Source organism: Candida metapsilosis (assembly GCF_017655625.1).
Source record: "Candida metapsilosis strain BP57 chromosome Unknown scaffold1, whole genome shotgun sequence".
Taxonomy (NCBI): Eukaryota; Fungi; Ascomycota; class Pichiomycetes; order Serinales; family Debaryomycetaceae; genus Lodderomyces; species Lodderomyces metapsilosis.
Window position 1 is genome coordinate 572,898 of NW_027138159.1, and position 27,333 is coordinate 600,230.

The window sequence follows — 27,333 nt, forward strand, 5'->3', positions numbered from 1 at the left end:
AAGAAATTACTGAAATCTGTCTACTACAATAAAAAAAGAACTCGTAACCACGGGTATGCAAAATCTAAATTTTGCACAGTTGTCAGCTGATTTTACCCATACATAAGCTGACGCAGTCATTCAATTTCCTTCTTTGTCCTCGGCATTACCAAATCCCACAAAACATTAAACCTGTTAGATGCCGACGATGATATTTTGATCATTAACTCCGCTTCTACAGTGGTCAATTTGCTTTAAGGTAATTAAATTCAAGTTGTTACTGATAAAGTTTCTTAATGCAGAATTTAGTGATGTGTTGGGCTGAGATAGTATAATCTTAGACAGGTAATAGTGCAAGTATCTACTGAATTAGTCTGCGTTGTGGTACCTGGTCAACCATCCTTCAAACAAGAAAGTTTGCAACGACTAGTCGTGCACATTTGCTCAATTTCTGGTACATTCTGTGAGGAAAAGAAAAAGAAAAAGATAAAAAAAAAAACTTCTCACAGCTCTTCCTTTCTTCTCTTCTTCTTCTTCTTCTTCTTCTACATACATATATTACACTTCCGGATTACCAGCGAGACTGATTTTTACATCTGTTTAGTTAAGCAAAAATGGCTGGAAGGAGATTAACCTATGAGAATGTCCATCGTTAATAATCCAAAACTTTCGTTGTAAAAAAATTAAACTTTTTACGATTTGTTTTGAATTTCTTTGGTTCGCATGATGGATACATTTTTTTTGATCCAAAAGGATTCTTTTGGATATGAGGAAAGCTTGTAGGGGGGGTGAGGTAGCAGTTAATGCTGTTGAGGACGTAGTCGTACAGCTATCTTCCATTTTGTCTCTCTTTCTGCTGTTGACATTTCATGAGTTATTGAATGAATACATCGCAGTGCCTCATCTGAATAAGCTTTGCTAATCACATATACAAGACCTCTATGGTTGCCAGATACAAGCTTTTGGTCTATCATGTATCAACTGTTGATAATTAGATGAGCTCAAACGAAAAAAAGAAGACGCGTCTCATTTAACATTTGTACACGACCTTTCTGACGCGAAAAAAAAAAAAAAAAAATCAAAACAATAACAAAACAAGTAGCCACGCCATTTTTTTTGAGTAATGTAATCTACAATTACCTCTATACAGACAATAACTCTTTGTTTACTTGCTTGCTTGTGCTACACACTTCATCGCCTTGTAATTCCTTTGTATCAAAAAATAAAAGCAAAACATGAGAATGCCGTGCACTGTTTTTAAATCCCATAAAAAAGCCATCCAATTCTTAAACAACTCAACTTCGTTAAAGTATCGTAGTATGTACTCTGCAACATCTAAAATGTAATCTGTCTCCTGATAGTAAAAAATGTCAACACTTGGCGCATTAAATTGGATTAACGTTATGGAGATTATCAAAATGTATTCTTACACAGACGCCTCTAATTTGTAAAAATTAAAAATTAAAAATAAAAAATTAGATTAAGAGCGCCAAATAAACCAAATCTCCTATTCAAATTATTATTGTTCTTGATATAAAAACCAAAACCCTTTTTATATCTTCCAGTTACAAATCTACAATCTATCGCTAAAGCAGTCATGATCACTATGGTTTCACCTGCCTCATCGCATCATCCAGAGTCTCCAAAGTTAAACGAGCTGCTGCACCACAGATTACATCATATGAAAACTACAAAGAGAAGCAAGAGCGTCAAAACCCCAACGATTTCTGCACCACTTTCCATTTCTGGTCAGTTAAGATCACTCACAATCTCCGGGCCAAGAACAGAAAAGAAACAAGTGGAAGAAACAATTTCAAACAAATTTAGACCCACAATTATCCTAGTTGCCAAATATTCTTTTACCGCCGAATCTTCAAATGAATTGAGTGTTACTAAGGGAGACATATTGAAGTTGTTAGACCACCCTCGTGATGGTTGGGTGTTGGTAAAGTACATTGACAAGGTACACCCACCGGGTCTCATTCCAGCAACCTATCTTGATATCGCAGTAAATGACCATATAAATCCAATAACTTTAAGCTGGCTACATGGGGTTGAGAATCCTGACATTGTAAAAGATCACAATTACTTAAATCTACAATTTAACAAAGTGGAAGCTGTTTTTCAAACAATTAATAACAAGGCATATCCAGTTTCTGCTTCAATTCTGAACTTTTTCTTGTTCAAAGACAGGTATTGGTATAGGTTGGATGTAAAGTATAGTGACAAGTCAAGAGCCCATTTGTGTCGGTATTATCAGGATTTTTACAACTTACATATCACATTATTGGATTTGGTTAGTCTGATCAGTCAAAGTGCAAAACTGGATGAATTGAAGTTGCCAAAATTGCCCGAACCATTACCAACCACAACCACTTTGAACCATTATGAAAATAGGGGAACCAGTGGTGACTCTACAAAAATTGAAAAGTCTTTTGAGCAAGAAACGGCCCAAGTCAATATGTTGTTGAAGAGATGTAATGATTTGAATGTTTACATAAACAAACTCATTTTGAACAAATACTTCCAAACATCTGAGGAGTTGATTGCCTGGTTGGAGTTGACGTACAAAGATTTACCTGGGTTTATTTGTCAAGCCTCTGATGGAGACAATGAAGAAGAGCTTACCAATGATGAAATCAATAGCAGGATTTTACCAGACTCAATTGACATCTTAAAAGTTTGCGAGGAACGTAAATTGCAACATGAACAACAAATGGAGGCTTTGAGTAAGGAACAAGAAGCTGAAGTGATTAATGAGGTTGACGAGGCTGATTTACCAATAAGAACAAAGTCGAAAAATATTTACAACAATTATCAGCAAGCTTCACATATAATGGCCCAAGCTTCAAGACAAAACTCAGTCAAGTTGGGTAGAACCAATTCGAAATCATCCCCATTCAATAGCGCTAGAGCGTCGGACTCTCCAAACAATCTGCCAAGAATGTTTCACGGAGGAGTTGATCATAAAGACTATATTGATACATCACTCAACAGCGCATCAACAACCTTCTCCCGTATTGACGAAGAAGATCAAACAGTTGCCTATTCGCCAGACACGTCACGTGGGTCCCACAAAGTATCACGTAAGAATTCGCAAAAACCAAGTAAGGAATCAAACCCTTCCACACAATTCACGGGTCTGCAAGTGATGTCTCCAAAGAACTCGCTCCATGGGGCTAGTGATGCTTTCTCGTCACTGAACCCACAGCTGCTGCCACATTTTAAGCAAAAGCCACCACCCATGGGAAGTCCCGTTTTTTACTCACCTAGCAATCCATATAGTCCCAAGCTTGGTTCAGTACCGAAAGTCAAATCACAATCTCCTTATCAATCAGTTAATCCTTACGACAAGCCATACCAGGCACCACAATCTATGCCTCCCAAAATGTCACCCATGAGTGTCAACCCCAATGTTTTCCCCGTTAGTGGTTACACAAATGTGGGTCTGCCCAATGCTAATTTATACAATGCACAAATATCACCTACATCAGTTTACTCCAAGACTTCTAGCTCGCCATCGCCAACGTCTGTTAATTCTTTATCCCATCAATACCTCAAGTGCAAAATCGTCAACCCACACGACAAAACCATTGTTTTAAGCCTCCCTAAATCTCAAATCAGAACAATTGGCGATTTGAAAAATTTAGTCAAGAGTAATGTATTCTATAACAAGTTGTTCATCAAGTTGCCCAATTTAAATAATTTTGAAAACATTGATGTTGTTAGGTTCAATATTGCTGAGTTTTTGAAATTCCATGATAAGGTGTTATTGAGAATTGCTTAAGTTGCTCAATCTACCAAAGTTCAATTCATTTTGTATAATTATCTGTTTCACTGTATTACTATAATAAATATATTAAAATATCAAACTATAAACCTACTTCCTTGGGTTCACTTCAAAAACTTCCTTCTTAATAGCCTCAGCTAACTCTGGACTGACCCCGCCAAAGTATTTAAAGACTCGATCTTGGATATCGGGCTCTGTTTTAGCAACCTCAATGGAAACATTATGGGCCAAGTTTCTCCTTTCAACGTCAGACAAAACTTCATTGTAGAGGATCGCTGGTTGGTCAAATTCAGCGGGAGTAGCAACCCATTCAAACGGCTCCGCTGGCCCTTCCCATACCTCTTGAAATTGTTGAATTGGGAAGGATTTGATGGTGACATTGTTTCTCTTGGTCAAGTAGTTTGGAGTCTTTCCCAAGTTGCCATTGACATTCATGAATCCATCTCTTTCGGATGGCGTAAATGGTTGAACGCCTCCTCTGAGAGGACAATTGACTGGTATTTGAGCAAAATTGACCCCCAATCTGTATCTCTGGGTATCGGTGTAGGAAAACAACCTACCTTGTAAGACAGGATCAGCTGATGGTTGCATCGATGGGACAGTATTTGCAGGGGAAAATGCTGCTTGCTCAACTTCAGCAAAATAATTTTCTGGGTTTTCATTCAACGTCAACTTACCGAACCTTCTTAATGGATAGTCTCTATGAGGCCAAGTCTTTGTCATGTCAAAGACAGAAAACGGTGCATTCTTGGCCTGCTCTGGTGTCATGGTTTGAACATAGCAAGTCCAAGAAGGATAGTCACCGCTATCGATACTTTGGAACAAATCATCTTGAGCAGCATCAGGGTTTTCACCTGCAATACGAGTGGCTTCTTCAATGGTATGATTTTTGATACCTTGGTCAGTCAATTGATGAATACGAACGTACACCCATTCACCTTTTGCGTTTGACCACTTGAACGTATGGGCAGAGAAGCCATGCATGTGTCTAAATGAAGCCGGTGTGCCCCGATCAGTGTACAAAATGGTTACTTGATGAATAGTTTCAGGATTCAAAGTGAAAAAGTCCCATGCAGCATTAGGATCCTTTGAGTTGGTTTGAGGATTTCTTTTTTGTACATGGTTTACATCGACAAACTTTGAAGGATCTCTGATGAAAAACACTGGAGTGTGGATATACACAAAGTCCAAGATACCTTCAGATGTGTAAAACTTTGTTGCAAAACCTCTAACATCTCTAGCAGAATCATTGGCACCAGATTCAGCAGCAACCAAGGAAAACCGGGTAAATGTCCTGGTCTTTTTCCCAACTTGACTAAGAAAATCAGCAGAGCAGACATCAGTGATGTCATCAGTAACTTCAAAAACTCCATGTGCTCCTGAACCTCTACCGTGAACAACTCTTTCAGGGATTCTTTCTCTGTCGAAATGGGCCAAGTTGTCAATCAAATCAATATCTTGTAGGAGCAAAGGACCATGCTTACCAATTCTCTGAGTAGCGTATGGAGGATTTGTGATGGCTTGGCCTTGTGAATTAGTGAGAACTGGAGGTGGTGTCATTTTGTTTGTTATAGGAAGTTTTCAATAGGTTGCGATTTCATCAAAAACAGTAGATCTTTATATAGTAAATGCAATTGAGAAAATAGCTGATGTCCCCAACGTTGGGGATACTCAAAGCAATTTCAGCTCATTATGGAACACAATATCTGATGGAACATTGTTAGCTGGTATATAAATTTGTTCCATCGAAATCTAAAAGAATTCGCAACTGTGTGCGGAATATTGAAGAAGATAAAAAAAGTTTGTTATTATGCAGGAGTGGGGACTACGGAAGAAACCACAGTTTGAGGGATTGTACTTCAACAGAAGCGAATGGAAGGCGCATGTGTAGAAAGAAATGGAACAACTTAGAGTTCAATAACAGTTTATCACTGTGCATTTTGTGAACACGTAATTGCTGCAAATTGGAGAAGATATTCCCACCAGGGCAATGGTAACACGAACCGTATTCCATCTACAAGTGGTCGAGCAGAGAAGTACTCGTGTTCCTCTGATGTAAGCTTGAACATTCTTTAATATAAAATAAATAACATTTCAACTATAAAGCACTATACATTTTACTTCCTTGGATCTAATTCAAAAACCTCCTTTTTAATATCTTCCTCCAACTTTGGACTGACTCCACCAAAGTACTTAAACACTCTATCTTGAATGTCACGGTTGGCAGCAGAAACATGACCAGCAATGTTGTGTGCCAAACGTCCTTGACCACCTGGTTGCTTTGGCAAGACCTTGTTGTAAAACTCGGTAGCTTGAGTCCATTCTGCTGGAGTTGCCTTCCAGTGGAATGGAGTAGCAGCACCCTCCCAAACTTCCTGATCTTGTTGAATTGGGAATTGATCGTATTTTATATCAAGACTAGAAGCCAAATAGTTTGGAGTAGGGCCAAGGTTTCCATTAACTGTCATGTAACCATCTCTAACAATTGGAGCAAACACGTGACCACCATTGTTTGGATTATTGATTGGGATTTGGGCATAGTTTACTCCCAATCTGTATCTTTGAGTATCAGTGTAGGAAAACAATCTCGATTGCAACACTGGATCAGCAGATGGTTGCATAGATGGAACAGTGTTTGCAGGAGAGAATCCAGCTTGTTCAACTTCAGCAAAAAAGTTTTCGGGATTCTTGTTCAAGGTAAATTTACCAAATCTTCTCAATGGGTAATCCTTGTGTGGCCAAACCTTTGTCAAATCGAAAACTGAAAATGGAGCCTTTTTGGCTTGTTCTTCTGTCATTGTTTGAATGTAACAAGTCCATGAAGGATAGTCACCTTTCTCAATGGCATCAAACAAGTCCTGTCTAAGATAATCTGGATTCTCACCGGCAACCTTTGTACCTTCTTCTTGTGTAAAGGTGTCGAATCCGAGATCAGCTAAAAAGTGGACTTGAACATAATACCAATCACCCTTGGCATTGGACCATTTATAAGTGTGGCCAGAAAAAGCATGTTGCTTTCTATAAGACTTTGGAATACCTCTATCTGTGAACAAAAGGGTAACTTGATGAACAGACTCTGGGTTGGAAACAAAGTAATCCCAAAAAGCGTTAGGGTCCTTCAATCCAGTTTGGGGGTTTCTCTTTTGAGTGTGGATAAAGTGTGGGAACTTGGATGGGTCTCTAAGAAAGAAAATTGGAGTATTATTGTAGACCAAGTCTAAAATACCTTCTTCAGTGTAAAACTTGGTGGAAAATCCTCTTGGATCTCTAACTGTGTCAGCATAACCTTGTTCACCAGCAACTTGTGAGAATCTAGTAAAGATCTTTGTCTTTTTTCCAACAGTGTCTAAAAATTTGGCTGAACAAATGTCAGTGATGTCATCGGTAACTTCAAAAACACCATGAGCACCGGAACCTTTAGCATGGACCACTCTTTCTGGGATTCTTTCTCTATCGAAATGAGCCAAGTTGTCGATCAAGTTGACATCTTGCATCAACAATGGACCGTGCTTGCCAATCCTTTGAGTGGCAAATGGTTCTGGAACTGGGTTACCTTGTGATGTGGTGTATACTGGAGCCATGACTAAGTTTAGCTTTAGTTGTAGATCTCAATTGGAGTTTGAAGAGTGGGATAACTCCCCCTTTATTTATATAATTTTAGGTAGAGCAATCTAGTATCAAATTGAGGTTTACAAGTATTACACAATAGCTGAAATTATTATAAGTTTGCTTTCCGCATAGATCAAGATTTCATGACATGCTTACATAAAAATGTTTCACCACGTGCGGAATTCACCATATTACAATATGTAATCAAACTAGAACCAACGGATAGAGGTCATCCGTGATATAGACAATAAAGGAGAGTGTGGCTGCGCTTGCATATCTATCTGTTTTGTTTTTTTTTTTTTTTTTTTTTTTTTGGCTTTGTGGCTGCAAGTATACGGGTAGAGGTGTTACCTGCTTTGTATGTAATTGTCAATCGATAAGATGATTCTTCCTGTTCATGGATCACAATATTCAGGTCTCCATGACGTACAAAGCACAATTCCCGTAGCATTCAACGAAAGAGATCAAGAAGAGGAGAAACTGTGGGTTTTGTAGAAACGTTCTTTTTTTTTTGTTAGATTATGTAATAGCTTTTAAAATTGCTGTTATTGGTCAAGCATTGAAAAACCCCTTTTTTTTGTATATCCTGTTGAAAATAACATCCTTCACCGCCGTCCTGTCTGGAATTAACCCACTTAAAAGCTCATAGTATGACTTACTATCCTCATCCCTCTAGCTCTGCCTCTTGTGTGCAGCTTTTAAAAGGATAATTTGCTCTTGCATCTCCCAGAAACACCGAACGATCTGGTGTTGATAAAAGGCGTGTTCCTGTATACAGCCGTTTGCTGCCTTGTAATCGCAAAAGCAATCAAATGCAAAAATATAATAAAAAGGGGGAGAGCTTAAAGCAACACAACAATCTCCTTATTACACATCCAGAAATAATCACCAGTTCAAACTCGTTTCTAGTAACGAGGAATTCGGGTTTGTGTTTTCTAAAGGTTAAATCTTCGCATTTATCGCAATTGACATTTAAATTCCGCCCTTCCTTCTATATGTAGTAATCACATAAGCCCCCTATAGATTACTAATTGTGTATGCTTCCAGATCTGTGTGGTATTTTATTACAAGTGTAGCCGTTTTCCAATTTGGTGATTTTGATATACTATATCACGTGCTCGGAGATATATGTCCCTATGAGTAACCATTAAGATATTGAGCTGTCTACAGAGTGCAACACTCTTCACCATAAAATGGTCCGCTTAAGAATATACTGTGTGAGATGTGAAGCATTTATTTAGCTTATTATTTGTAGTTAAAAAGTAGCTTTTTAAGATTACTAAGATTTTGCAACAATTTCGCACAAAAATTATTCACTTTAGTTATTTAGTGTAAAAAGAAGACGAGAATCTATCAGAATCCAAATATGTAAAGTAACGAACATATTGCAGCTGCACGTTGTTAAGCTTATCTAATCTCCTACGAATTCGAGATCCAACTGCAATTGCTAAAGGCTCGACATTTGTCCTTGTATATTCATATTTGGATTTTAGGTACAATCTCAATTACTACGAACTGAATTAAAAAAGGCAATTCGTCAATGTTTATTTAAACAATCTTTTCATATTTAATCTGTTCAATCACTTTGAGGCTTTTCTGTTTCATTTCTAGAGTTGTGCAAACTTATAGTTGCGTGGGATTGTTTATTTTGTACTACAATTGAAGAAACTTTATGTCGCAAGTGCAAAACTGTTTTACGACACCGGATTGTCGCTTAACAGGAAGGTAGCAATTGACAACACATGCGTGGAGATAAGGAGCTTATAAGAGTCCTTGCATTTTGACTAAACGCGTGTCGAGGCTCCCATAGAAGGAAACGAATTTTTAGATTTTTCTCACTCTATCCACGACCTCAACAACAATAGTTCTCTCTCTATTGTGTGTTGAGATTTCTCATTGGTCGGGTATAGTTGACATTTTAGTCACGAGATGGTGGGATTAAAACTAGCACTAAAAAGTAGTCTATGTGTAATGGTTATGAGCACCAAATAAGAAATGCATATGCATGGGTAAGAAAATTATGCAAGAATCATTCGATTTAAACGTAAAAAGCTTTTTTTTTTTATTCTTCCTTTGCTTTTTCTTTACTTTTCATCTTTTCATAACGTTGGCGCATATAGCATATCGCTACTTTAGACCGTGCGGTCTATGATCCAAATCCCTTTAATGATGTTGAAAGGGATGAACTACCGAATGGGAACCAAGCAAGAAGGGTCAAATAATGACCCCATTATGTTGTATACATTTTTTTTTGTGGTTAAAGTATTAGGTCTTAGTCACAAAGCTATAAAACACGTCATAAGCAAAAAGAAAAAAAAGAAAAGAAAACCAGAAAAGTTTACAAACCATTGCGTTAACAAAATATTCGTAATCAGAGTTGTAACCATTTCTTTGGGGGTGGGGGTGGGGGTGGCGCGAGGGAAAGTAATGTAATCAGATCTTAGTTTATTACCGTGTAGATCATCAACAATATTTTATTTTCTGGCCAACCCACCCTCTCTTGTATATTATTTTTTTTCACCCCACTAGCTTAAAATAATTATAATTTCGATTTCAAAATAAAGTTCCGACAAAGGACAAAACGTTAAACACTTATTAGCGAGAGCTAAAAACTTTGTTCCAAGATGTAAATAGCGTCAAATATTGAGGAATCATCAAGTATTTAAGAATGTCAAGAGAGTCGCTTAGACATTTCTACTCTTTTGTTGCCTTCGTATTGTGACAGCCATGAAAGAATGACCTGTGAAGTACGTTGTTGGTGGTGCGTGGGTGCGGATGAATCGCCGGTACGTTTGCATTCACCTAGTTGTGGCGTGGAGTTGCAAACAGAGTTCGTCAGGTTTTTTTTTTTTTTGTTTCTAAAACCTGCCTATCTGTTAGTTTAAATTGTTCAATCGAGGGTTTCCCATGCACATTTTCTGGCGCCATTATGAGGATATGAATTGCACATTGGTTTTAGCTACTTTTAGCTTTTTTGGATTGCAATTTTTTTGCCACGTAATGCAGCCTTCTTCAGAAATTGCTTACTGTCAAAGGCAGACGAATACAACAGTCTAATTTATGTTGTGATTGCATTAATCAAAGGGTTCAGATGTTACGTACTGAAGTGGCACTGTATAATACTGGTGAGTGTCCGAATCTGGATATTCTCTCCGCCTCTGTACTTTTAGAAGAAGCAGCACATGCTATTAAGTTGAAAATTAAGACGCGCACTTGACTTTTATTGTTGACTATTGTGTTGTTTTGTTTAGCGAGAGTAACCACTACAGTACGTACAGCAATCATAGCCACGGCGAGAGGGCGGGTTTACGTACGTTTCTGAAGAAAGCAGAACCGAAGGCAGCACAGTGCAGATGAAATTCCTCAAAATTAAGAAAGCGAAAAAAGTGTAGCGGTTAAAATATGGAACCGAGGAAGTTCGTATTTGGGGAGTTGCCTCACTGTATCAAAACACAAGCTCTTTATCTTTTGAGTGAGTTTACTGTGTATAATGGACTCTATAGGCCAATATGTATAGAATCACCAAAGTAGATAAACACCACAATCCAGCGCTTCGCAACATTGTATTTTGCAAAACGTTTATCCATACCAGAATTGTAGGATTTTATAGGTTTTAAATCCGACATGAATACAATTAATTGTGGTACAAAACTACAGAAATGTACATAAGGTTATATTCTGCATAATCTTTTATGAAATACAAAAAAAGAAAACAGAATATTCTTTTGTATTTTATTATTTTTGTCTGTCCAGTGGGTTGTTTTGGTTTTTTTTCGGTTATGAGCTTTTTGCCTTTGTTTCTACTTTTGACATGTACCTACATAGAAAGCAAACAGTTACAAAAAGAAAAAGACCACGAAGTGCTATTGAATAGACGATATACAATAATCAAGCTTCTGCTTCTCTTTTCTAAAAGTAGGATCCCCCCATTTCGGACAAAACAAAAAGAGCAGCTGTCACTGATACATAGCTATTGTAAAAGCGCAAAGTTAGATTTGTTGATTGTCTCTTTTCACTCCTTGCACGTGCTATATAAAATCGGCTAAGAATTTTTGTTGTTGTTGTTGTTGTTGTTTGTTGTTTTTCTTCCTTTTTGTACATTCAATTTTTGGTCTTGCATAAAAACCATAAAAAAAAAAAAAAGCAGCCAGCACTAACTAAACTCAATCCACAACTGAACCATCTGGGAAGAGCACCCGCACTCCATTCAAAAATCACATGTACTAAGTACTTTAGACAGATTCTGCCATGAAGTTCTTCAAATGTATTATTCACCCCCCGCCTACTGTAAGATTTTTTATCTAATTTTAAAAAATATAATTGTATGGAAACAGAATTTCAGCTGTTCAAGTTGTACAAAAACCACCACAACAAGAATACTTATGCACCTAGACGTCTATAGTCAATTGGAAAATTACACAAATGTCACATATAAACTAAATTTCTTAAATTCTGTTTAGTTCCACCACAAGACACTTTAGTAGTTGTGTACACAAGTACATAAAAACAATAAACAATAACAAGGCAAAGTAGGTTTAACGAAAAATACAACTCGTGCATTTTATATAATATTTTATAGGGGAGGGAGGAGAGGAAGGTTAAAATATCCAAGACTAAATAGTCTAAAACCATAATGTGTTTAGTGTTATGATTGAAAAATAACAGCAAAAATCAAAACATCTACATATACTTCTTTTCCTTTCATTCAAAGATATCATCAAAACTCTTCTGACTTCAGTGATTGCCATTCATTATCAAAAGTCATTGTTTATTTGATTCATAGAACCTCAATAGTTTGCCCGATCTTATACAGGAAAACTTTGGAAGCCCTAATTTGTTTTCACCATTCGTTTTTTTGAGATCTCAATCACGCCAGATCCACTTCAATAGAAAACTCATAGATCCAAACCTTCATCAGCCCACCCTCAGTTGTATCCTCAGACATGTCCACGGGATTATTCAAATCTAAACAGTTTAAGCTGAAGAAGAACTTGAAGAATATTGTTATCTCAGGCCCACTATCCAATACAGAGCTACAGCTACAACAGCAGCAGCAGCAGCAGCAACATAATCATCAACATACACTGTCTCTGTCAGAAGACCTGCATCACTACCAACTGCAAATACAAGTAACTTCCCCCTTAAGGAAAAGGTTAAGCAGCTTAGCTGGACCTCAACAATCTCCATCTCATTCGATTCTTCACAAGCACAATCATCGCAAGAGCGGCAAGCAAACAGGAGATGGTGAAGAAGACCCACTTCAAGTAATACTTTTTTCCAAATACGCTTTTGTTGCCGAATCACCAAGAGAATTATCAATTGAGCCTAGGCAATTTCTTCGCTTCCTTGAGAAATGTGGGAACGGTTGGTTAAAAGTTTGTGAATTGGAAGATAATCTGCGATTGGGCTTGGTTCCTGCTTCGTACTTGGATATTGCGATAAATGATATTACTAGACCAATAACTTTGGAATGGCTTCATGAATTCAAATCTGATGATCTGGATGACAACAAAATTAAGCTTCTAATACCAACTGATAGTTTGATTGATGAAATCTATAAAGATCCAACCACCCAAAAGGTTTGGTTTTGTGTCAAGATGCAATATGACTTACAAATTATTTATGCCAAAAGAAACTTTGAGGATTTCATAAGCTTCAACGAAAGTTTATCAGATGTGAATGTTGCTTTACCTCAGTGGGCATTAAGTGAGTGCACCAAACTTGACTCCACAGTTATTTCCCAATTGAAACAAATTTGTAATGGATTAAATCGGTACCTACAAACAGTCATCACACAAGCCAGACACAACAATCATTTACAACAAAATCTTCATGCCTTCATTTTTGAAGTTGGCAATTATGTCAATGTTGATACAGAAAATCATATCGATGTAGCTATACAAGAGTTATCGCCAGGATCTGTACTCATTGACAAAATCACGTCATCCAAGACAGGTAGTCATCATGAATTTGCATACTCTGCTACAGCTCCTTTACCAGCACAAGAAGAAAGTGAGCATGAAAACCACGATCATCAAAGTAATCATCGTCGCCAAAGCGAGCAGTTGTTCAACACTTCTCCCAGAACGCCACTATACAAACATGATGAACACCCGCATTCGACAAGTTCCATTAATAAAGCAGCAACAACTCCCAGTTTGAGAAAGTCGTTTAGGCATTCTGCGTCTGCTTCAACTTCTATATCAACACCACAACAACTTCGACAAGCAGAACACCAAACTAACTACACTTATTCAGGCACGAGATCGCCATCGTCGATCACGTCGGCGACTTCTCCATCAAGAAGATTGGTTAAGTCACGTACCACGAGTCGAGTTTTCAAGATACCTGATCAGCCAGAGTTGGAAGCTATGACGACAGGCGATAGTATTCCTGATTCGATTCCTCAATCAGTTAGCTCAAATACATTGATGAGCTATACTTCACTATTTGATCAGTATGAAGGAGATGAGGAAGAGGATGAAGTAGAGGAAGACGAAAGAAACAAAGCAAGAGATGTTGAAGAAAACAAAGAATCAAAGGGAAGCAAAGATGAGGTGCCTGATTTGCCTTTTGATAACATGAACTTGACGGAAAGCACAGTTGGTTCAAGCACTATTGACGACAACACTACTGGAAGTCGCTCATTTCATTACTCACACAATTCTTCCCAATCTCAATCATCACACAATTCAAACTATTCTAAAATAAACAGAAGGACTGATTCAACGTCGAATTCTAGCATCGATTCGCATCGTATTTCAATGGATACTAAAGAGACAACAATGGACAATCATTTCCATACAAAGCCGGGTGTTGTACGCAAGCAAAAACATGAGGATCTGGCATCATCATCAGCAACATATAAAGCGGACGAGTTTGATATTTATCCGTTGTCGGTAGCTAAACCTAGGAAACTTTCTGCCACATGCAGCGAAGGTAGTTTAATGGATCTTCGTCAAAATCACATTGAGGCTCCATTTTCTACACCACCAGCTACTCCGTTAACACCTAGCACACTTAGCGACGAAGTATTTGAGTCAGCAGGAATTACTAAATTTGAAAAGCCAGCATCACATCACCATATTCACCCCATTTTTCAGAGGAAACCTTCATCAGCCAATGTAACTCTTCCCTTGCAGCAAACTAATCCACCGGAACACAAGAGGGCTACTTCACAAGAGGAGCTGGATGACGAAATTAAGCCATTAAATGTGAAGAAACATGTGTGGTTGAAGAAAACTGATAATTTAACACAATTGGAACCAAGAGGCCCAGAGTCTCAGTCGCATAAGCCTCTTAGATCCAACCTGAAACAAAAGTGTCAGCATCAGAAACAGGAGCAACAAAAGCAGCAACACCAACAGCAAAACCAGCAACAGCAACACCAGCAACAAGACTACATCAAGGTGAAAATATTCTTACAAAACTCCAGCAATGATGTTATTGTGCTCAAGTTGAAACGGGAAAAATTAACTACAACCAATTATGTTAAGCTGAAATTGAGTAGCAAGATTTATCATGATGCAAGTTTGACTCAACACTACTCGTTATTGCCATTGTTGCTTCATAATGCTGAAGAGAAGAATAAAAAATGGACCGAAGGGGAGTTGTTGGAGTATATCCAGGCCAAAGACAAGTGTAATTTGAAATTAGTTCGTAACACCAAAAGCAGTTGAAGAAATCACACCCTAAATACTGTGGGAGGAGATGTTAGCATGATTTACGTACATGTATAGATATTAATGAATGAATCTAAGAAGAGTTTTACGAGATGGAACCAATTTGAATCAAGAATGTCTTTTTCTTTCAAACCAAGCGGTGCTTGAAAGCCAGGGGTTAGCTTTAGTAATTCAATCGTAGTAGATCTGTCTATACTCTTTATGGAGTCATCAAGACCTGGGTGTTTAAATAGGTAGATTCAGGGTACTAGAGAGCCGGTACTTTTTTTTTATAGTGTGTTTCAGGCTTCAATATTTACTAAAATGTAAGGGTGTAAACGCGGTCAACTACATACTTTGATGAAACTAAGAGATGCAGAATTCCTCTCATGCAGCAAAGATGTCGCGTAATTTTCTTTTCCCCCTCTTGTTTTGGAGGGTATTAGATCATGCATTGCTTTTAGGGATTGTAAGTCTCGGTAGAGCTTTTTTTTTGGTTTTTGCAATTTTGTAAGCTATGAAAATGATTTGGTTTTATCAAGTTCAAAGTTGTATCTCTGTATCTCTCTCTCTCTCTCTTTGTGTGATTATTGTTTTTTATTTCTTTTTTTTTTCTGAGTCAAATCAAATCATATTCTGTCAAACGTGCCAGTTCGATTCGTATTTGTATTTGTACTGACATTTGTTCCCATAGTCTGAGAGAGAAAATAAAGAAGGATGAATGTAAAATACTGAACACCTTTCTAGAGCGGAATATAAGTCTGTATTATAACATGTCATATCTCATTGACCTTGTTCGTATTGTCTCATTGAAAAACAAAAGAACAATGCCCTGATGAAGTGAAGGGCAAAAAAAAGAAAAATTAAATAATAATAATAATGCATATGCAAATTTTGTGTAATTTGTGGAGCTTCTAATTCCACTAACCGCCTTATTTATACTTCCACATGCATATATATATATATATATATATACACAACACAACACATGACATTACATATTTAGAAAACTATCATACACGTTGCAATTTCACACTGAGACAGTTAACCTTAAACAAACCGAGATTTCGCCTTGTATCAACTAAAATAGCATTTAAGGAAGCACAGTGCAATGTATGTGAGAGCCAAACACTGATTGTTTGTAGTCTTTAAATGTTCATTATCTGTCACAAGACTTGCTTAGATTCTTTTGTGCCATGAATGGTTTTCTCGTACATATATAACCAGCAAATTATGCGGGAGAAGTAATTTTGCTTTTCGCAGGTACAATTATCAACCAAACTAGTCGTAGATACTCTTCTGTCAGAAATGTTGTAGATGGTTCGTTACACCCACTGTTGTATTGTATACTGTAGTGCTTAACAAGGGTTAATAAACAATGATGTCAAAGGAGTTGATGTTCTAGAAATGAATTATCTGTTTTGTGTAGCAAGTCCATAAATTGGTTTCTCTTTTCTTTTTTCTATTGTTTATTTCTTCATATATATAGTCTATACAGTTGGAATACAAATTTTTTTTTTTTTTTGGCCCTTCTTTTCTACAAAAAGAAGAATTTTTATCTTTTAACAAGAATTGCGAAGATCTATGGAGTGACTTTATAACTGGCCCTACTACTTTCCCTTATACATTCATTGATATCAAGTTAGTTTTTACCGTTACATTCTTTAAAGAAACCTCGCTCGTTAACTGCTTTTGCTCCAAACTTTTTATAATGACAGGACTATTCACCAAGCCAAGACTAAGCAGCATACACACATCTCCTCCAAGACCCACTAGTGTATACGTCACTCCACCACTCGAACTATCCGACGATGAAGACACAGAGGAAGACCACAAATTGGAACAACATCTGAACAGTACTTTGACTCCATTAAGCTCGGTAAAGTCAAATACTACACTAAAGCAGGATCACCATCACATACAAAAGCAACATCCTACCACTATAGCACCTCCATCATTGACAGCATCAACTCCTCCAACTACTTCGAAACAAGATGATTTGAGCTTCTTTAAACCACCTCCAAAAGTTACTGGACTGGAGGATTACTTGCAACCTGTAAAAGGTGAAGACACGTCAGAACCTTCGTCACCATCATCCACCACTTCCAGCACTTCGAGGAGGATTTTATCATCGCCTGCTCGATTGATGAAGCGTCTTTCTATGAGATTGAGAAGTGGGTCAGATGTTGGCTTGGAAACTAAAAATTCAACCGCTAATACTAAACCCGACGCAAGCTTTACTCCACCAACATCACACTCGTCGATTTTTGACTCGAGACCAAGCTCATTTGAGCAGACTTTAACGAACACACAAGAAGACAAGAGGTCAGATAGCTCCTCGGTGAGGGTGAAAGTTTCCCTCAAAGGAGTGGAGAATAAATCTAACCAGGAGCATACTGAGTCAAAATCGGGAATGGTGAGTGATCTGGGATCCCCACGAAGACCGGATACACCCAATACTACACTTGTGGAATCTCCACTAGCGCTGTTAGCCAACTCATCATCCGAATCATCACCAAACTCCATTACCGCAATTCGCAATACCATTTTCCAAATTCCATCAACCAATCTCAAGGAAAAGTTAGAAAATACCAACTATTATGAGGAAGAAACTCTGTTTTATGACTCAACTTTTGTATCTAAAGAGTCAATGATTTCCATTAAGCAAAATTCAGAATTACACGAGAGTGTAACCCAAACGCAGTTGAGTCTGGAAGAAGATGACGACATTTTCCGTACGCCGCCACAATTTCGAGGATCCGAAGTTGGTATACTCGATGAACTACTGCCGCCAAGTATGAAGGAAAACTCGAACGGTTTGCATAGGAGCATTAACAATGTGTTTGAGAGTCCATCAAAGAAATCGCAAGGTAGCGACTCATCAAGCACGACGAAGAGCTTGGATCAGTCTCCGCGTAGCAGTGAGAATGTTTTTGAAAGCCCATCAAGGAAATCACAGATAAGTTCTTCATCAGAATCTAACCCATATCTCAGACTAAATATCTATCTTGAAGATTCACAATCGACGCCACCACCTTCTCCAAGAGATTCTCCTACTTACAGATCCATTTCATCGCAATCAGACAACCACGACTTCATTGCAATTAAACTCCGAAAGGATAAGCTACAGAATATCAACGAATTGGTCAATGTAATCATATTCAAAATCATGAGCAAGAAACCAAATGTTAAAGTCAATGACATCAACTTGAGTATCTTTTTCAAAAATCTGCATTTGAAGCCAATATTGTTAAAAGAGCAAGTGAACAAGAGAAGTAGTTTGAGCAGCATAAAGGGGGTGCATTTGGACAATGATGGATTATTGTTGGATTATGTGCAATTAAAGAGGAAACTATATATTAGAGCACAATTTTGAAACTGTATAGAGATGCTCTTGCCCATGATTAATAAAAGTTTATGTGTTATGAACTCTTCCTTAGTAGAACCATGAGGCTGTGCTTCTGAGCAGTGTCCAATGTATATCGCTTAAAACCAAAGACTTGATACAAAATCAAATTTTTTTTTGTAGTGACGTGTCATAGTCATAGATCTCGTGAAAAACGCGTCAAAGTAAATCGAGGGATGCTCAAAGTTTTTCCAACAAAGGCAATCGGTCCCCAAAGGTAAGAAAAAAAAAAAAAAATTATTCACCAATTGAAGTACCTCTTTTTCTTCCTTACAACAATCAATTGAGCATTCAATCGATACTTAATTTCCCAAACAAAAGATGATTGATGGTGTTAGTTTTATAAAGACACCTGCTGCTAAACCTCAGCCACCAAAATCAAACGAGTGTGGAGTTTGGACAACTGATTCCCCAACTATTCATAATGCTCCTTTGCCAGCGGATGGACCGGGATCAACTTCATTTTCAAACTGGATCTTGCTCAGTATTATGAGCTTCATTCCTGGTTACATTACTTATAAACTTGGTTTAGGTTTCAAGACTTGGGTTTTCTTTTTCATTTTATTTGCAATTCCAATTTTAATGGCTTTCTGGACTGTTATGTCTACAATTTCACCAAGAATCAATGATAAGGTTAAATATCCAAATAGACCAATTTCTTACTACTTAGAATACCATACACCTGAATTGAAAGCCAAGTATCAAGATTCAAATAACGGGCAAGGTACAAAGATTCCAATTGAAACTTTTCAAGAGTTGTACTTTGATGGGAAAGTTTCCTTCAAGGGAGATGCTTTGGATGTAATGGAATACAAGCACGAATGGGCAAACTTTAGATTCACATGGGGATTGTTTAAATTTTTCTTGTTTGGTATGATTCCAGAGGTTATTTTCCACACACAAGCTCAAGATGAGGACCAAGTTGGAGAAAACTATGATCGTGGTAATGATTTCTACTCTTGGTTCTTGGGTCCTAGAATGGTTTATACTTCTGGTGTAATTAGTGATATTACCAAAGAGGAAACTTTGGAAGAGTTGCAAGATAATAAATTGAAGGTTATGGCTGAAAAAATTGATTTACGTGAAGGCGAATACGTATTGGATATCGGATGTGGTTGGGGTGCTTGGGCCAACTATGCTTCTACTCAATACGGGGCTAAAGTTACAGGTATCACATTGGCTAAGAATCAAGTTGAATGGGGTAACCAATGGTTGGCAGACAACAACATTTCACCAGAACAATCAAAGATTGTATGTTGTGATTATCGTGATGCTCCAAAGTCAGGTAAGCCAAATGGTAAATGGGACAAAATCACTTCAGTTGAAATGGCTGAACATGTTGGTATTAGAAGATTAACAGCTTACTTGGAACAATGTAGAGATGCATTGGAAGACGATGGATTATTCTTTTTGCAATACTCGGGATTAAGAAAGAACTGGCAATATGAAGATTTGGAATGGGGATTATTTATGAACAAGTATATTTTCCCAGGTGCCGATGCTTCCACCCCATTAAGTTTTGTTGCAAGTTGTTTTGAATCTGTTGGATTTGAAATTGTTAGTGTTGATAATATCGGAGTCCATTATTCCGCTACTATTTGGAGATGGTACAGAAACTGGATCGGAAACAAGGATAGGGTAGTCAACAAGTACGGAATCAAATGGTATAGAATCTGGGAATATTTCTTGTCCTGTTCAGTTGTTGCTAGTAGAAATGGTACTGCAACTTGTTACCAATTTGTTTTAAGAAAGAATCTTAATTCTTATAGAAGAATTGAGTATGTTCCAAAACAACAAGGTCTTCAAGGTGCTATTAAAGGAGGCAGTAAGTGGACCAAGGAGTTTACCAACTGGCATTAAGGAAAAAGGTCAAGCTGTATGCTTTTGATTGAAGAGTGTGTCGCTTGTATATAGAACTACATAGTGAGGTAATACCAAAAAAGCGCCGTCTCAAATGCATTCAATACCAGAGAACAGCTGATGTAGGTTTGAACGTGTGTGTAAGCAGCACTACCTCAATCTTTGATAGTGTGCGTTGTTTGATCTATATTCCGAGGCAGGGTAGTGTCTCTCTTTCTTTTGTGTAGGGGGGCTCTTCCCAATTGGGAAATATTGGGCGGTTCTAAATGTCGGTACCAGGGGAAACGCGGTGTTTACGAGTCAAATTCGAACGTAGGTCTAAAAACCACATCAAATGGGGGTGTTTTAGGAGGATATCCAGATCTCGATAGCTGCCAGTGAATTCAGTCCCCTTTAAGAAAGCAAGGGGAGAGCGCAATTGGTGTAGGGAGTAATCCCTGGTTTGTCTTGACTGGTATTTCCAGTGTATGATTTTTTGACAGAATTGAAAACGTTCGTAAAACATCAATTTTTTTTTACATCATAGCCTCCGGGTATCAATAGTGACCTGAATACTACCTATAAAGCTTTCTACACCGCCTTCGGATATCAACATGTATAATCGTTATCAAGAGAGCGCTGTTTGCATTTCTTTGTTTTGATATTTTTGACTCTGACTCTGATTGTTTTTTGTTTTTTTTTTCCTGTGGTGGTTATTTTCCCTCGGTTAACTGGATTCACTTATTTTATGCTGGCTATACTAAATGTCCAAACACACTCAGGAAAAGGAAAGCCAGAACAAAAATGTCTATTACCTACTCTTAGTGGGGTAATGAGACGTTGAAATGTCTATTACGATACTATTGATATTCTGTCCTCGCTTATTAAGTTTGTTCTGTCGTTTCCGAGAACCGGTCTATGTCTTTTTAACACCAATCAGAGTCAAACGATAAAGTCGACAACTAATTCGGGCAACTCCATCCACCCGAGGCTAAAATTAAAAAAAAAAAAATTTTAGTGGTTGTTGCGATTATATGCAGTCGGGAACCATTGCGACATTTTGCCTTTTATCAGAGACTCATAATAGGCAGGATGACGGCAATCTGTGCGACATTTCTCATTCGCAATAGATAAAAAAATCTGGGGTAGACAGACATTTTGTTTGTTATTGGTGATGTAAGAAATGTCCGCTTTTTATTTAATATTTCACACTCCTTTTTTTCTTTTATTATGTCCAACGTATAATTTTAATTTAATTTTCCATCATCCGTTGAACCACCCCCAAGAAAAAGATTTCATATAAATACAATTGAATATTTCCAATACTCCCTTTTTTTTTACCCTTTTCCTGTTTTCTCTTTTTTCTCTTACGATTAACTTTAAGTTTTATATAATCAAATATGTCAGGCCCATTCCCAACTGTTGCAGAAAAAGTTAAAGGTGTCCAAATTCTTGGCCCTATCCCAGACAATGCTAAGCACATCTTTTCACAAGAAGCTTTAGCTTTTGTTGCTACTTTACACCGTGGTTTCGAAAGAACCAGACAACAATTGTTAAACAACAGAAAGGAAGAACAAAAGAGAAGAGACCAAGGTTACTTGCCAAACTTTTTGCCAGAAACTGAACACATTAGAAATGACCCAACCTGGACTGGTCCACCATTGGCCCCAGGTTTGATTGACAGAAGATGTGAAATTACTGGTCCAACTGATAGAAAGATGGTCATCAATGCTTTGAACTCAAATGTTGCTACTTATATGGCTGATTTTGAAGATTCATTGACTCCTGCTTGGAGAAACTTGGTTGATGGTCAAGTTAACTTGTACGATGGTGTTAGAAGAAACTTGAGTTACGAAACCAACGGTAAGAAATACGCCTTGAACTTGAAAGAAGGCAGACACATCCCAACCTTGATTGTTAGACCAAGAGGATGGCACTTGACTGAAAAGCACGTTTTAGTTGATGGTCAACCAGTTTCTGGAGGTATTTTTGATTTTGCCATTTACTTTTTCAACAATGCTAAAGAAACCTTGGCTAGAGGTTTTGGTCCATACTTTTACTTGCCAAAGATGGAACACCACTTGGAAGCTAAATTGTGGAACGATATCTTCAACTACTCACAAGACTACATTGGAATTCCAAGAGGTACCATTAGAGGATCAGTTTTGATTGAAACTATTCCAGCTGTATTCCAAATGGATGAAATTATCTACCAATTGAGAGAACATTCTGCTGGTTTGAACTGTGGTAGATGGGATTACATCTTCTCTTACATTAAATGTTTGAGAAACTTCCCAGAGTTTATCTTGCCAGATAGATCACAAGTTACTATGGCTGCTCCATTCATGTCTTCATACGTTAAATTGTTGGTACACACCACCCACAAAAGAAAGGTTCACGCTTTAGGTGGTATGGCTGCTCAAATTCCAATCAAGGATGATGAAGAAAGAAACAGAAAGGCTTTGGAGAATGTTACCAAAGATAAGATTAGAGAAGTTACTTTGGGTTGTGACTCTTGTTGGGTTGCTCACCCAGCCTTGGTACCAGTTGTTTTGAAGGTATTCAACGAACACATGAAGGGTCCAAACCAAATTGACTTGCCTCCAAAGGAACCATTCAAGCCAATCACTCAAAGAGATTTGTTGAGCCCATTCGTTCCAGGCGCTGCCATCACTGAAGGAGGTATTAGAGCCAACATCATCATTGGTATTTCATACATTGAAGCTTGGTTGAGAAATGTTGGTTGTGTTCCAATCAACTACTTGATGGAAGATGCTGCTACTGCTGAAGTCTCCAGAACTCAAATCTGGCAATGGGTTACCCATGGTGCTAAGACCAACACCGGTAAGGTTATCACCAAGCAATATGTTAAGCAATTGTTGGATGAAGAGTACGCTAAGTTAACCAAGAGTGCTAAGCCAGGTAACAAATTCAAGCAAGCTTTTGCTTACTTTGCTCCAGAAGCCCTTGGTGAAAGATACTCCGATTTCGTTACAACCTTGATTTATGATGATATCACCACCGTTGGTAGAGCTGTTCCAGGTGAGAAATTGTAAGCTGAACAGGAAGAGTTACTGGTAACTTTTAACTTTTGTATTTATTTGTTTAGTTTAAAGGAAAATTATTATTACGAGTTTTTGCTAGCTGCTAATGGCCTGAACAGGGTGATCTCTACTTACTCTTTGATTATGCTTGATTCCTCACACACGCGTCTATTTTGATGCTCGTGCCTGGTAGCGTCATCTTTTAAGTTTGTGCACCACCAAGACAAAATTTACAAGCGAGTGAATAAATGTTTTGGTTTTAGGGACCAGGAATTTGCATCACAAGCGCAAATATCTTCAAAATAATAACCAGCAAGCTTTCTCCCCCCCAGTCATATTATTCAGGACAAAATGACTGACATCATTATCATCGACTCTGATACTGATAGTGATGCTCCACCTCAAAAGAAGTTTAAGGCTGATGATGCTGCTAGTACAATGGTACCTAAAACAAGGCCCTTCGAAGGGGTCTCATCTTCTTCTTCTTCACCTTCACCTTCACCTTCACCATCACCTTCTCTGTCACTGTCATCTTCAGGAAATGTGTCGAGACCGACTGGGAATGGCATGCCAAACTTTGGTATAGAAGATAAGGACAATGATTCAACCGAGCCAAGAGAAGTGCTACCCCAAAATGCTAATGGGACCGGGGCAATAGGATACAGCGAAGCTCAAAGTACTGGAGCAGATAATTACCAGAGCGAGGATGAAAGTCTGGAGCTAGGCGTTACCGAAGATGACTCACAAAAGTCTGCTGATTCAGATTTTTTCCTAACTCCTGCTTCCCCTGAAGAAATAGCAAAAACAAGGCGATATTTGAAAGAACGCGGAAGATTTCAATTTCTCCAGAAATACTTACCAGCTTCTGCTTCGAGTCAGGATATAATCCAGATCGTTTTGAAACTAGGATTCATACCGAAAAGTCTTAATTTTGATGATATTGATTTGCAGGAATGTGTACAAATCCTCAATCGTGCTATGGAAAAAGTACGCTCCAAACGAGATAGATTGGATGACGTGTCTACATATCATGATGTAATTAGGCTAATCCGTGAAAGCAAGAAAATACTAATCATAACTGGTGCTGGTATATCCACGAGTTTGGGAATCCCTGATTTTAGATCCTCCAAGGGCTTTTATTCAATGGTTCAGCATCTAGGTCTAAGTGATCCCCAAGAGGTTTTTGATTTGGAAATCTTTCATGCCGACCCATCATTATTTTACTCCATAGCGCACATGATTTTACCTCCTGGGCATTCTTTTACTCCATTGCACTCATTTATTCAGCTTCTCCAGTCCAAAGATAAACTACTCCGTAATTATACACAAAATATTGACAATATTGAAAGCTATGCTGGAATAAAACCAGAAAAGTTAATTCAATGTCATGGCTCATTTGCTAGAGCCACATGCATCAGTTGTGGCTACAATGTGCCCGGAGAAAGTATCTTTCCCGACATTCGTAAACGCGAGTTACCCATGTGCCCAAGATGTGACAAAACGCGCAAGAGGCTACTACAGAAGGAAGACACTTATATTGCAGAAAGTTTTGGTGTTTTTAAGCCTGATATTACTTTTTTTGGTGAAGGATTACCCCAAAGATTTCATGACCAGATCGGCGACGACATTGCCAATTGTGATTTGTTGATTAGTGTTGGTACTTCCTTAAAAGTGGCACCGGTTGCCGATATCGTTGACAAATTACCACACCATGTGCCACAAATCTTAATTAATAAGGATCCAATAGATCATTGTAATTTTGATGTTAGTCTATTGGGCTACTGTGATGAAGTGATTAGTTTTCTTGCTAATAAGTTGGGAGAAGATTGGAAATTGCCTCATGAAGACTATGATGATATACGAGGGAAAAATGGAGAGAATTTGCAAATAGAATTGATTGATGCCGAGCTTCGAGAGTATGCTGTGACCACCAAGACAGAATCCACACCTGATGTACTCGAAAAAGGGGATGTTAGTGAAAAAAATGCTTCCAAAAGCGAAAGTTTGGAAGGAAATGGGCATCCAGGAACAGCTGATAATGAGTTGCCTGATAGTGATGGCATTGTGGACGAAGGCATGAAGGTGGGTGCAGTACATTGGAAGGATTCTATTTTGTATACTGGTAACAGTGTCAATGGCTCTAGTCAGGGATCGGAGCAGATTGATGCTGGCCCAGGGGTAGGCGGCCCTAGAACATTGTCACAGGAGGAAAAAACAAGAGGCCCTGCTAGCTGGTTTAGTGCAAATGCTGTCAAAACAAGTTCTGAAGATGACAGTGAGGGTAGTGGTGAATTTGGCTCGTAGTAGGAGAGATGGAGGGAAGAGAAATAATCGTACTGTGGAGTCTAAACAAAGGGTTCAAACTTGAGCTGAAGCTTACCTAAAGTGCTGAGCTAATTAGAAATTTAATCTGTAACATTATCATATTCCAGCTTGTAGGTTTCTTTTTTTTGTCACACAAAAATCATCTCTGCTCTCCACTACAAAAATATTTTTCACTTTCAACAGAACTAGTTATCAAAGGAGGATATGCGACTACCGTCGAGAGTCCCGTTTTGTGTGGAATGTCTTAGGCCTTATCCGTGGAGAGGCCGCCTTCCCAACCAAGCGAGATTTCAACACTCCAGTATCAACTTACAAGGTGAAATTAAAGAAGGAAGTGAGTCTGGTGAAATTAAACAAGGAAGTGAGTCTGGTGAAATTAAACAAGGAAGTGAGTCTGGTGAAAAGCCAAGGAACACGGAATATACTCCTGATTCTGCAGGAGCTGTTAAAGAGAAGCTGGAGAGTCTACTGAAGGACTCAAATGAGCCTCTAACGCAAGATACCAATCTGATGGGCAACCATTCCGATTCTGCAATTAACAAGCCCATATCAGAGACATCAGATTCAGAAGGTGTCCTACAACTGATGACCCATAATAATCTATTCACAAACAGTAACAAGATAGACTTTCAAAGATTGAGTCAATTCATAAAAGAAGCATATGATCAAAGGCCCCACGAGAAAGCACCCAAAGAAAAAGAAGATCCCTTGAACATTAATGCGTTACTATCAAACTACAAGCGTGACAACCAAAATGTTAGGTTTTTAAAAGAGGCAGCACCGAGTTTCCAAAGTAGAATCACTGTTCAGTCTTTAGATTTGGAACTACGTGAGAAATTGTATGAAAGGTGTGAAGCAGCATTAATACCTACGTTGACAATTATTGACAACTTGCAATCATCTTTAGAAGTCTACCAATTTTACACCAAGATCTTGAACAGAGTTGTTGCGGAAATAAAGAATGCAAAGAAAGACCATACTTTGAATGATGGATTCTACTTGAGGAATGTGTTTCTTGAGACTAACCTGGGTGAATGGGATGAACTCCATGATGGTGTTATTGAAAAAGTTCGTGCAGCAAGTGCATCTGATGCGGTAAATTTTGAATGCAATATTCTTACTTTGCCTATCATTACCAACCATGTGTTTAAGAAGCTTGCATTTCGAATGTATAATGGTAGCTTGGTCATCACCTTGTTCAACAAACTAAAGGAGGATGTGCATTTGTACACGTCGTGTTGTAATCAGCAAACTTACAATGAAGTTTTAAGGACAATTTGGGTGTATAATGGTAACATTGATTTGTCTGAATTTGAAAAGGTTTACACAGAAATGAAGTTTTTGGGGTATAATGGTGATTTCGTCACTTATAATATCCTCAAGACGGTTATTGATGAATACAATGCATTACTGAGTGGGAACTCGGTGTTTAATAGATACGGATCCAAGATATTGACGCGGGATGATAATTCAAGGGTCGCATTTCTAACGAAAGAGTTTCATAAATTGCAGAAACGTCTCAGTAATCAGTTAGTGAAGCAGGACAACGATGAACGTTCTTTCCAACTTTAATAGAGTATTGTACATAGAGTGAATAACGCAGTATATTGCTAACCAATCACGTGCCACAGTATTATCTCTTGTACTTTCATGCACGACCGTATGTGTGTCTATTGTTCA

At 38.0% G+C, this 27,333-nt stretch overlaps 9 protein-coding genes across 9 annotated transcripts; 7 read left to right on the top strand and 2 right to left on the bottom strand. All coding sequences in view use genetic code 12, as the record gives it.

Annotated features, from left to right (window-relative positions):
* Nucleotides 1–1,576: 1,576 nt before the first annotated feature.
* On the top strand, nucleotides 1,577–3,766 carry I9W82_000259 (uncharacterized protein; the record flags this gene model as incomplete). Its single annotated transcript, XM_067691461.1, has 1 exon — nucleotides 1,577–3,766. The coding sequence occupies one exon, from the start codon at nucleotides 1,577–1,579 to the stop codon at nucleotides 3,764–3,766; it is 2,190 nt and encodes a 729-aa protein (XP_067550285.1).
* A 93-nt stretch (nucleotides 3,767–3,859) lies between these two features.
* On the bottom strand, nucleotides 3,860–5,329 carry I9W82_000260 (catalase; the record flags this gene model as incomplete). The annotated part of the gene is made up of 1 exon (XM_067691473.1): nucleotides 3,860–5,329. The coding sequence occupies one exon, from the start codon at nucleotides 5,327–5,329 to the stop codon at nucleotides 3,860–3,862; it is 1,470 nt and encodes a 489-aa protein (XP_067550286.1).
* A 557-nt stretch (nucleotides 5,330–5,886) lies between these two features.
* I9W82_000261 (catalase) lies at nucleotides 5,887–7,350 on the bottom strand (the record flags this gene model as incomplete). Its single annotated transcript, XM_067691484.1, has 1 exon — nucleotides 5,887–7,350. One exon carries the CDS (start codon nucleotides 7,348–7,350, stop codon nucleotides 5,887–5,889), a length of 1,464 nt encoding a protein of 487 aa, XP_067550287.1.
* Nucleotides 7,351–12,321: 4,971 nt separating this feature from the next.
* I9W82_000262 (uncharacterized protein) lies at nucleotides 12,322–15,057 on the top strand (the record flags this gene model as incomplete). Its single annotated transcript, XM_067691495.1, has 1 exon — nucleotides 12,322–15,057. The coding sequence occupies one exon, from the start codon at nucleotides 12,322–12,324 to the stop codon at nucleotides 15,055–15,057; it is 2,736 nt and encodes a 911-aa protein (XP_067550288.1).
* A 1,693-nt stretch (nucleotides 15,058–16,750) lies between these two features.
* On the top strand, nucleotides 16,751–18,415 carry I9W82_000263 (uncharacterized protein; the record flags this gene model as incomplete). The annotated part of the gene is made up of 1 exon (XM_067691506.1): nucleotides 16,751–18,415. One exon carries the CDS (start codon nucleotides 16,751–16,753, stop codon nucleotides 18,413–18,415), a length of 1,665 nt encoding a protein of 554 aa, XP_067550289.1.
* A 351-nt stretch (nucleotides 18,416–18,766) lies between these two features.
* MTS1 (Mts1p) lies at nucleotides 18,767–20,305 on the top strand (the record flags this gene model as incomplete). Its single annotated transcript, XM_067691517.1, has 1 exon — nucleotides 18,767–20,305. The coding sequence occupies one exon, from the start codon at nucleotides 18,767–18,769 to the stop codon at nucleotides 20,303–20,305; it is 1,539 nt and encodes a 512-aa protein (XP_067550290.1).
* Nucleotides 20,306–21,684: 1,379 nt separating this feature from the next.
* Nucleotides 21,685–23,340, top strand: MLS1 (malate synthase; the record flags this gene model as incomplete). Its single annotated transcript, XM_067691528.1, has 1 exon — nucleotides 21,685–23,340. The coding sequence occupies one exon, from the start codon at nucleotides 21,685–21,687 to the stop codon at nucleotides 23,338–23,340; it is 1,656 nt and encodes a 551-aa protein (XP_067550291.1).
* A 339-nt stretch (nucleotides 23,341–23,679) lies between these two features.
* On the top strand, nucleotides 23,680–25,632 carry I9W82_000266 (SIR2; the record flags this gene model as incomplete). Its single annotated transcript, XM_067691539.1, has 1 exon — nucleotides 23,680–25,632. One exon carries the CDS (start codon nucleotides 23,680–23,682, stop codon nucleotides 25,630–25,632), a length of 1,953 nt encoding a protein of 650 aa, XP_067550292.1.
* A 225-nt stretch (nucleotides 25,633–25,857) lies between these two features.
* I9W82_000267 (uncharacterized protein) lies at nucleotides 25,858–27,225 on the top strand (the record flags this gene model as incomplete). Its single annotated transcript, XM_067691550.1, has 1 exon — nucleotides 25,858–27,225. The coding sequence occupies one exon, from the start codon at nucleotides 25,858–25,860 to the stop codon at nucleotides 27,223–27,225; it is 1,368 nt and encodes a 455-aa protein (XP_067550293.1).
* Nucleotides 27,226–27,333: the final 108 nt, after the last annotated feature.